Genomic DNA, 12371 nt, shown 5'->3' with positions numbered 1-12371 from the left:
GTATTATAGGACACGGAGAGTATCAACTTACTCGTCTTTATCACTATGAGCAATACAGAGTGAAAAAAGTAGCCGTTATCATTTTCCTCAAGATATTGTTTTATCTCACCATGAGCTCAGGTTATGGACAAATCAAATATATATCGTCTATATGTTTCCTCTGTAACATGTGAGTGAAACGTTGATTTGCCCTATCTGCATCATGATACCAACGATGGTCATTATAACTGGATTTTAAAAAGATAAGTTCTAATGTGCCGCCAACACAATAAAACAAAAGTGCATAGCGGAACGTTTCTACCCGGTTTTCGGTGTTACGAATCTGGACTTATAATAAGTAACAGAAAGTGTGATACGCAACAAGCTTTGTAAAACTCAACCAGTAATTTATTTATCTACGATGCAAAGTTAAAATATTTATTAAAACATTATAGGAACTTCCGGTATTACGAATTAAATCCCACATAACCCTAGAATTACAGACACAAGTCATAATGATTAAAGTTCTGAATAAGATTTAGTGGAAACTCAAATTAAATCCAACGCTGGAAGTGTTTATTTGCCTGTGGTGAACCGTGTAGTGACGATGTACCAACAGTCTTTTTTGTTGAATCACAATAATACAATCCAAGAATGCGGGAGGTCACGGGTTATAACCCCGGCCGAGTCATGCGAGTTAGTGTTAGGACTGGTCGGCATGGTGTCAGAATAATGTGAATGGGTGGGGCATACTAATACATGTTTGCGGCATGATGCCCCAATGCCCCAGTGATGGACATCACTTTAAACTGCCACACTGCAGACATCCTAACGATATGACTAAAAGTGTTAAAAGTGTTAAAACTAATATAAAACTCCAAATCACACACAATAACATATCTTGGTAGTATAAAGATTTTACCATAGTAAAACTTTTCTCATACATGTTTTGTTTTACTCCTGGCCCGTTTGACTCTAAACTATCAAAGAAAAATGCACAAATACGTTAGACGCAGAGAGACAATTATATGCTTCTTGTTTGTGCTTGTTTGTTCTTATAGCTATGTAACTTCACACACACACACACAAACAAACAATCAGATATATATATATATATATATATATATATATATATATATATATATATATATATATATATATATATATATATATTCATTTGTCTCAGCGGATAACTCCTCATTTTGGACACTTATTAATTTGCATTGAAATCAACGTCCATTTATACATCATTGTTTTAAGCTAGGAAATAATTGTACATTAGAAATTAAAGTTAACGGATCAACACGTATGATCCAAATAATTTAAAGCCATGGATACTATGATTTCTACCGTGCGTGGGTGGGATATGGCGGCTACTAAACTAAACAAAATACATATTGCGACTTTTTTAAACGTCGTATTATCCAGTGATGCGGTTTATTTAAATTACGTTCTTAGTTATTTATGGAGATTAATAAAATATTATGATGCTTGTTGAGACGATCTTGATAAATCCTGAGGCGCAGTTTCAAAGTTTATTTAAGACGCATATTACACGGTTGACTGACTTTAAAGCTTAATCTGTCAAAAGATCTTAACCATTTGTGAACTTTATTAACACCAGATAGGCTGTACTTTGTAAAGACAGAGCTTAGGAAGAAAGAAGACTTCGGATTCTGCTAAGGTATTTCATTACATCTTCAGTTTTAATTATATAGATAAAATACAAAAAGGATTATGAAATTAAGATTTTTTAGACAAAGTCTGCAATAAAGAAAATTATTGATAGAGAATTGATGACAGACATAAAGACGATAGGAAATCCCATCTTATGATTATTTGCAATTTCTTATCTACGTATTAGATCCTAGTTTTCTTATTTTAATTTAAAAAACTATCGCAAATATATGTTGTATAAATAGCATATGTAAGATGCTATTAACAGAAACAACCAAGATAAGCCAAAAAGCGCCACCATAATGTTACCACGAAATAATACTTTGCAAATTTTATCGTGACTCTGTTTCTAGTGTAGACACTTGCACACATTCAGTATTGTAAATGTGGAAATCAAATCATGCACGTACTAACACAATGTCGTGTTCAAATTTCTTAGTGGAATCTGGCAATGTGGTCCTTTAGGTAAATCATTTTCTGACAGTCAGAAATGGTTTCTATTGTGCAACCTCTTGTGTAATCTAGTATCTCTGATTGTTTTGCAACAACTTCAAACTTGTGATGCAGAAAACAACATTAACAACAACAATAACAACATTACTAATGATCATTACCTCGACGTCGGTATGATATTTCTATTTATTAAGTTATTTTAAGTCAGTGATGGAGATATCTGAAAACATCTTCTATTTATGAAATATGTACAAGTTTTAAATTGCAATATTGATGCACGAAATGACTCTAATTTAAATGAGATTCAACAGAATTCCTACACTCTCACTTACATATACACACAGACACGGTTACCCTCTCTGGGAAGGTATCAAATTGTACAAAAGGAAATATATTTATTGAAGCAATATGCTACTTCAATAGTGCTGAATTTAAAACGAATATATTGACGATTAATTAGCTCCTATATAAATCTTTCAGTAACTTTAAATTAAGCAGAATATGTTTGTGAAAGCACCACGATCATCGCTGTTTTTGTTGTTGTTGTTGCTGTTGTTTTTCTAGTTGTTGATTGTCACATTCCAATACAGCCAATTATCACTGTTTTTATACACAGAATGCCAATCTCAGAAAAGTGAATAATCTCTGATGCATAACTTTTCCCAACATTACGGAAAACAAAATCTCACTTTTATCTCATGAAATCCTTGCTGAGATATAATCCTGAAATGGTCGCATAAAGCGATAGACATATGAGAATTTTTTGGATGAAGACTTGTAATTGACACACATACATTAACATACATATACTGATTGTTGTGTGTGATGGCTCTTAGAGACCCTGGTATAGCATTACGTATAGAGTACGTTTAATTTAGCTATCCTGAATACACACACACACACACACACACACACACACACACACACACACATATATATATATATATATATATATATATATATATATATATATATATATATATATATTGAAGCCCAACATTCATAGCAAAAGGTAACAAATGCAGGGTTGTAATGTATACTTATTTATAAAATAAAAAAAGAAGAAATGTCGCAATGCATTCGAGAAGCCACATTTTACACAAATATTTTGAACTAATAATTGAAACTAAGGACCTGATAAAAACTGACTGAAACATGAAAACTGTAGACAGTGGGATATTTCCTTCAATATGGAATTACGTTATCCTTCACAATGACATCAAGACAATCTTAGACAGTGTTAAGAACGGTTCGGACTCTTACACATACACACACACACACTTATATATATATATATATATATATATATATATATATATATATATATATATATATAAGACTGTTTCTTCATTCGGGACAAATACTTCAACCCGTGTCAATTATTAAGTGTTACCTTTTACAACATGGTGGCAGAACATGGTTTCCGTATGTATACATTGAAGAACACGGAATTCTTAAATGATAGCATAGTTTAAAACACATATTGTTCTCTTTTACACTTTAATAAAACTGAAGCATACTGGGAATTTATCTAGCTAAAATATTAAATACGATAACGTCTGTACGGTGTTTATTTATATAGCATATGAGTAATGAAAACCGTACTCATTGCTCATCACGTCCCAAAGCGGATATAACAAATTGATGCGCAAAAAGTTCAACAACACAATGGATGTAGGAGTGTATTGTCGTTCCTAAACGAAACGATCAAAGCATTGAATTTCAACAAATAAACACGTACTGTTAAGTCGTATATGGGGTCGTAGATACACAGCTATTCGACGGCGTTTGATCCAACGACATACGTGAGGATTTCCACCTAAGCGTTTAGTCGTCTGTAATGATACTCCGTTTTACTACAACGCCGTGTTATGTTTATTTAATTTTATCATTTGTTACTATTTTGATATCTACACAACGAATGACTGTGTAGATAGATGAGAATTAATTACTAGGTCGCCAATAGAGCGTGTCTGCTAGGCACGAGTGCATATCCCAGCGACTATGTGGTATCCTTTTTGCTGTCGTGTGCTTAGTGGTGACGGAATATGAACTGGTGTATTGCACAAAACGCGATGGGTGGGTGTACTTTACACATAAAAATTATCTAATATGTATGATCGCATTATTTCTATTTAATATTAATTCTGCCTAGTAGTATCAAGCATTCTACTGTACAAACCAGGGATAGCACTTTCCGTTCTGTTCGGTGTATATTTGTAATTCTCGATAACTTATCCTGTGCACCTTAATTTCTCTCGTGAGAATCAGGAATGACTTTACTCGTAAATAAGAATTAATTAGGTCGCCATACGAGCGTGTCTGCTACGCACGAGTGCATATCCTAACGAATTCGTGACATCATTTATTGAAGATGGTTAGTCGTGATGGAATATAAACTGGTGAATACATGCAACGCGATGGGTGCCGTTTACCTGCGGTCCTAGGATCGAATTTGCTTAGAGTACAAATTCGAAATTTTGTAACCTGCATAATATTATTATTTGTATTAAATATTAATTCTTACTAGTAATACAAAGCATTCCTCTGTAGAATCCAGGGATAGCACTGGTGTATATTTGTAACTCTCTCTCTCTCTCTCTCTCTCTCTCTCTCTCTCTATATATATATATATATATATATATATATATATATATATATATATGTGTGTGTGTGTGTGTGTGTGTGTGTGTGCATTTGTACGAATATAACGATTAATTATTGAATTTATGAAACGCGTTTATTGACGTTATGGGCTTTTTATCGTTAAAAAACCCCGAATTTCTTTAAAACCCATTCTATTGCAGGTATAGGCCTTTGATGAGATTTCAAGATATTGTTACATTGCAAAAACACCAAACCGAGGTATAAATTATTCGATTCCTCTATATTGTTAACACTGAAGTTTCCCTAGTTGCTGATGAGGCAGGCAGAAGCACAGTACTTGCAATCTTGCGTAACATAAAGCATAACTTTTATTATCTATACAAATATTTAAAAACAATACCATAACCTTCATTTAAACATTAATTTATGACTATGTTCTATCACTTTTTATGTGCAAAGTTCTGTCTCTAGGCTACCTTCTAGCGTATTTAGGACTCTGATTCCCTTGGAAAACATTCCCGTTCCACCACTCCCATAGTAGTCAATTCAATCATCAACATGGTAATCATAGCACCTCTCACATTCTTTAACACTGGACAAAAAGGAAAATTCAGAAACGCAAATATATTCTTTAATATCATTTGGCAGCCACCTAATAAAGTTAGCAGCCAATGACTAAGATGAATACTACTAATGGGAACATACATACATACATACATACATACATACATACGTACGTACGTACGTACACACATACATACATACATACATACACACATACATACATACATTGACATACATACATAAATACATACATGCAAACATACATATATACAGACAGACAGACAGACATGCAAGCATGCATGCATGCATGCAGACAGACAGACATATATGCATACAGACATATATACAGATAGACACGCACACGTACGTGCATGCGTGCGTGCGTGCGTACTTACATACATACATACATACGTAAATAAATATTTATATACATGCCATCCCACTCATTTATCTGTACGATACCGTGCAAAACCATAACATGCCTTACATAGCATGAATTATCGAATGGGATAAAATATTATATATACAGTAGGAGTAAGTTTTTAATAAATAATTAAAATTACCCACGTGTGCATATTTTACATTGGGTTCACATGTCCCAATTAGCAGAACGTGAACAATTTACAAGAGTGCTAATCTGCTTTTGAACTAGCTTCATATATGGTGCAGATTTACTCATCATGCAAATTTATAAACGGGTGGGATTTCAGTCACATAATGAACTCGAGACATGATCAAAGCTGATAAATTAGGACACGCATGTAAATATTGTTTTTAAGCGGGTATAATACCTGTTTCTGTGTTATTTTACTTTGAGATAATTATTTTCGTGTATATGACGCCATGGTCATTTTCTTTCAAAGAAATATATTTGTTTAAGCTTAATGAATACTAGTATTCCAAACAATGGAACAATAATAATGTATAGCTTTCTATTTCGTGTACAGAATTCCCAAAGCTGCGCCCTCTGGATCCATCACATCTACAATGTATCAAAAGAACAGCTCACGTAGTCTTTGGCTACTAGTCTTTTGCATATGTTTATTGTACCTGCAAATAGTGAGTGCACCGGCTGTGGAAGTCTCCACAATAGATCCTAGGACTACACCTGGTAACGAGACGGTGTATCCTTCGTCAACAATGACAAGTTTTTCTGCAGCAAACATTGAACATATCACAACTAAAGCAAACCAAACGGCTACAAGCTTTTATGCACAAACGACATCATCCGTTAGCGAAGCACCATCTACCACATCGATGTCGATAAATGAATCTACTTCGGAGACAACGACAACCCTGGAAACATCATCCAGTACAGGGACAACTTCAACTACAGGGACAACTTCAACTATAGGGACAGCTACATCCACACAGTGCACCACAACAATGACCAAAAAGCTTAAGAAAGACTGCGTGATAGACGGTAAGAAAGTTACGTATCCTCTAAATAACGTATATGATTAGTTTCTGTATTTTGCATTGCTCTGCAGCTGTGAGGTTTAACTTGTATCCCTTTTCAGCTAGAGGTTAAAAGATTAGACAATTTTGAGCAAAATCTTTAATTGGTTCGTTCTTTATTTCATTGTTTTCTTTTTGTTTATATTGGAGTTTGCTTGTTCCATTTAAATTTACGTAGTATCACGTCCAAGGCGATTAAACAAAGTAACAAAAAATTCAATAAACCCAACAAGCCTTCTATAATCTAGTTTATAAATGTATTTCCCTAAGATACAAAGTCAAACGTAGTTAAACAATTAAAATACCTTACAGTATGGTATGAACTCCTAACATTTCCTAAATGTACTATGGAAACTCACCAAACGCTTTCTGAACGAAAGTTCTAATGTGCTTATATGAAAGCACTTCATTAGAATATCACTGTTCTAATATCCAAATGGTTTTAAGGTAAATCCAATGAAAGAAAACGTCAAGAATTTACTTGAACGTTTCAGGGTAATGTAATGAAATTAATAAATATCAAAGTCATTAAGTGATTTCCCGGTAACCCAGTACGGTCCTGTATGTTTAGAATAAAGAGTTCGGCTATGCATTTTAAAAGATAAAATTATAAATAAATCTAGTTTCCTCTCTTAGCCCTCTTAAGGCTGGTACAACATTGAATAAGAACGCTGCGAATCTAATTCATTTATATAAACACTACATGCAAAGCAGATAAACAACTCGAAATCAATCGAATTTGATTCCAGGGATATTTTTTAATTATTATATATTGCGGTGAGCCATTTTGGTTTTTTTAAAATACTTTAACCAATCACCAGCTAAGTCAGTCATGACAACTCTACAGTACCAATGCATACCCTAACTCATGTGATGTTTTTCTGACTTCTATTCAACATTTATGGGCTATTTAGACCGAAATATAACGTTGACGTGAACTTGGCAGGTCGACCTGATTTATGAAGGGAATAATTCAACGTATTGTACATGCTCCCTACACACGTTACGTGACCTCACATATGAAGTGGATTCTACACTGTTAGAATGCAAATCATAAGAATAGTGTAATTAACACAAATGACTCAAATACAAAATATATATATATATATATATATATATATATATATATATATATATATATATATATATATATATATATATGTATATGTATGTATATCAGTAACATCAGTTTCTTCATTTTTATATATGTAAGTTCATAATAATAATAATAATAATAAGGACTTTGTATAGCGCCTAATCTTTAGAAGCTCTAAGCGCTTTACAACTTTAGACAACACCTATAAGATAAGAAACATAATAATTTTATTACAAAAACAAACAACATGAAATTAGAAAAACATTTAAAAAAATAAAAAGCACGCTGAGAATATTTCAGGTTGGAAACATTATTAGGTCTAAGTTCAGTGGGCAATTCATTCCACGTTGCTGGGCCCTGGTATGCAAAAGAACGCTGTCATAACAATTCAGGTGCCTATTTTTTCCTATATTTGGAAGACGAATTTTGTAACATTTCAGCTTAAAGGAATACCCGTTTTTAGATATTTACTTGCAAAGTAAGTCAACTTTTCAGGCGTAAATTCACAAAGCAGTTCGTTCAGAGAGCAAATGGAGTAAGCTTACAAAAACATAAAACATTATATACAACAATAGTATAAAATACTTATCATATTAAATATATAAAATAAAAAACGTTCTTAAAGGAAGCGTTTCCTATCGCTTTATTTATGTTGTGCCATAGTCAGCGAAATAGACTCCAACATTTTAAAACACTGTTTGAATTATATTCCGCGAAACACGTGTTATATAGCTGTATTTTGTGACATATCGAATGCGATGCTAGAACGCTGTTGCACATATGAGATCAGTCATATCGCTACGATGTCTTCAGTGTGACAGTTTATAGAAATGTCTAGCATTACGGCATCGTGCCGCAGACATGTTGCATGATGTCCCACCCAGTCACATTATCCTGACACCAGGCCAACAAGTCCTAACACTAACCTCGTAATGCTGAGCGCCAAACGAGGCAGGTGTTAGTACCATTTTTAAAAATAGTCTCTGGCATGACTCGGCCGGGGATCGATTCCACGACCTACCGCATCCGATGTTGATGCTCTAACCACTAGGCCACTGGTGCGGTACAGATAGGGGGCGACTTCCGAAGACGGTGAAATATATCATAAGACATGATTAGAAAGTATTTACAGGTTACTGCATTTGTATGGGAAAATATGAACGTGTTTTTCGGATGGAAATAATGCACGACGTTGGGAGTACAGTATATCCATCCGACAAAAACGAGTTCATATTTCCCCATACAAATGCAGTTACCTTTTAATTATATGCTCATTTTCTTATTCAACCCAAGGCTTAATTATATTTTCAAAAATACACTACAAGAAACGAAGTAACTAAATGTATTCTGTATTCCAAACTAAATATACAAACGCAGATTCTTCAATACACATGAACATTATTCATTACGCATATAACTCCGCCTAGATAAATTTGAACTTAGTCGCACTCTAGCCATAACTTTCGAATGAAAATGCCGTTTCTGTCTACTTAAAATCGCACTTTGGAGTCATATTGTGAATTAATGAGGGTTTTTTTTGCAACAGCTTTTCCATTTGATCTGGAATGATCAGATTTTGGTATTTTTGTTGATTCTACTGATTATGAACTGGATGTATCTGTGCCAATTCTACATGAAGTACATTTGATTTCAACAGCGTGTTGACATCTGCAGGTGTGTTTCTGTTTTGTCATTGAATGTTTGAAATCATACTGTGGGGAAAATATGAAGTCTTTCAATTGCAAGTATCAAAAGGACGCTATGGAATATCATGTTTATTTCATTTTGAGTGCAGTAAGTAGGATGTAATTTCACTTCGAATATAGTCGATATTACGGTACAATTTCGAAATATGTAATCAAGCTTGAAAACCAATGACATAGCTCATGTAATGCGGACTTGCAGAACTAAGAAAGTACATTTTTAGGAAATTAAGACTGTAAATTGTAAGCAAATTTTTTTATTCTTATTACCAGCTAAAGAAGACAGTTCATGCCTTGTGACTTACATGTTGTTTTTTATGTTTTTTTTAAGCCCCCTCTTTGGCGTCCATAGCTAGCCTAAATGCAAAACATTGTATCAAACAAGTTAACGCGGAATATGGCAAAACAGCTCGTATGTAGCAGTCCACGAAACAACTGAGCGTATAATATTTTACAGTTTTACACCTACTCATTCCTATATAGAATCGATAACACTGAAATCATACAAGAACCTAATATTTCTAGCACGCTCACAGAATTATTAAGCTACCCGTGTCCAGGATAGTTCAACACTTAAAACAAAGTCTGTTTTCTCTGGAGCTAACACTCGAAGGTATAATTTGACATCAAGATTTGTACCAAGGTCTACCATACCAGTAAACATTATTTCATAGAAATTGATATTCATTAGTGCAGCTCTACTATCGCGCTCTCTGAAATCTTATTAAGCTAGAGATTATAACATGATTTTACTGCGACACCAAAATTCATCAACCCTCAATGCTTGAACGGAATCATCACTAGCTACGTAGTTTTGATTTAAGCGCAGCAAAAAGAATACCTAATGTTGAATAGACTACCCAAGTTTCCCAGCTTGTGCGCACACACTTACAAGAGGAATGAATATATATATATATATATATATATATATATATATATATATATATATATATATATATATACACACACATATATATATATATATATATATATATATATATATATATATATATATATATATATATATATATATATATATATATATTCCGTACAACACAAATTATTAATTAAAGATACACACATAAACTGACTGTTGTTGCCGTTTGCGTCATTTACTTATTATTACAGCTTTTCTGCGCACACATACTGCAATCAATCATATCCCTTGTTTGTGTATATCTGGTGTATGTTTCCTTTATTCAGCTATTAAATGAGTCTTCCCGTGCGTTTGTCATATTTTTCTTCTTCAGTAGTTCTCGATTAAATTCGTCGAACGGTTTTAGTTTTTTCCTCGCCAAGGACACCAAGGCTAGCCAAAGATAGAATGTATTCCACGAGTATCATAAATTTCATTTTAAAAGAGGAACTCGTTAAAGATTATATATCGTTTTAAACAATATCCAACCCAATGCGATTGGAACACAAACCTATTAGTCAATATTAAACGGAACAAAACTTTCAATGACCGTGTCTAAATTATGTATAAATATTAAACTGTGATGATGTGATCAATATCTTTTTGTGTCCTTTGTATTACAGATGCTAATTTTTTGAATCAACTTCGAAAGGAACTTATAAATGATGAAGGATACAAAACGAAAATTTATAAAGACTCCGAAGGAAACCCTACGTTTGGAATTGGCCACAAAATCACGCCAGATGACCCAGAATACGGTAAGCCGTTGGGAACAAAGATCTCCAAGGAGAGGATCGAGAAAGCGTTCAAAGCCGACGTGAAGGCGGCTATAGAGAGTTGCTATCAACTTTTCAAGGATTTCCAGAATCTACCCAAAGAAGTCCAGCTGATCATCTTGAACATGAGGTTCAATCTAGGTCACGAGGGATTGGAGAAATTCAGGAAGTTTCGAGAGGCTGTTAATAATCGAGACTGGGATAAAGCTGCGGATGAAATGGTAGACAGTAAATGGTACAAACAAGTACCTAACAGAGCACAAAGGCTCGAGGAAAGAATGAGGAAAGTAGAGAAAAAGTGTTGATAAGTGCATTTTCTTTTGAATTTGTTAGGTTTCGTTTTTCACGAGCTGTCAGAATGTAATCAGCTTAACTGTACTAAATATATGGTTGCATATTCAATGCTTATAATTTTGATTGTATATATATATATATATATATATATATATATATATATATACTTAAAATCATAACTGAAATACAGAACATTACTTTGAAACTTTATAACTTATATAACAAGTTATAGTATATATTAAAAATTCAGTACTTGATTTGCACTTCGATATATATCAAACATGATTATTTAATCTTTATAATTCCTATTTTGCAATCTTCTGTCTTCAAGTCAACGATTTCGATAATTAACTTAATTTACGCAGAAAACAGATTTCTTTCATCATCCTCTCCACTTGTCGTTAATATATCGTGCCCTATCGATCCACTTCGATCATCGTGGATATAAAACTAAGTGTATCAACGAAGCTTTTGTAGATACGATGATCTAATCCGGGCATGATAACATAACAAGAGTGCATGAGAGTCACAATTATTTTTTACTGAGGAAATATATTCCACATAGTTAACAATAATTGTGCTTGTTTCTACCTATACCAATACTTCAGAAACAAAAGTAATATTGAGATCCGCTGCTCTTTATGATGATGTAATTAAATAAAAGCTGAATAAAGCATCTTGTCAAGGCGATATGCAATGAATGATAAAAAGAGTGGTCACAAAGCATGCAAAATGTACTTCAGTAACGGACCCGAGTTTCTCATATATGTGGTGCTAAACGTCTCTTTGGGTATCTAGTCTGAATTTGAAACTTTTGATGTTTAGTTATGACAACAGTATGAGCTTTG

At 33.5% G+C, this 12371-nt stretch overlaps 1 protein-coding gene across 1 annotated transcript; it reads left to right on the top strand.

Moving 5' to 3' along the window:
* Positions 1–1587: 1587 nt before the first annotated feature.
* On the top strand, positions 1588–11662 carry LOC149775251 (uncharacterized). The gene is made up of 3 exons (XM_089943276.1): positions 1588–1663; positions 6228–6703; positions 11077–11662. Exons 2-3 carry the CDS (start codon positions 6268–6270, stop codon positions 11532–11534), a joined length of 894 nt encoding a protein of 297 aa, XP_089799402.1. The 5' UTR covers positions 1588–1663; positions 6228–6267; the 3' UTR covers positions 11535–11662.
* The last annotated feature ends 709 nt before the right edge of the window (positions 11663–12371 follow it).

Source organism: Sinohyriopsis cumingii, chromosome 19, assembly GCF_028554795.1.
Source record: "Sinohyriopsis cumingii isolate HCF-2022 chromosome 19, ASM2855479v2, whole genome shotgun sequence".
Taxonomy (NCBI): domain Eukaryota; kingdom Metazoa; phylum Mollusca; class Bivalvia; order Unionida; family Unionidae; genus Sinohyriopsis; species Sinohyriopsis cumingii.
This window is presented reverse-complemented; position numbering and strand designations above follow the sequence as displayed.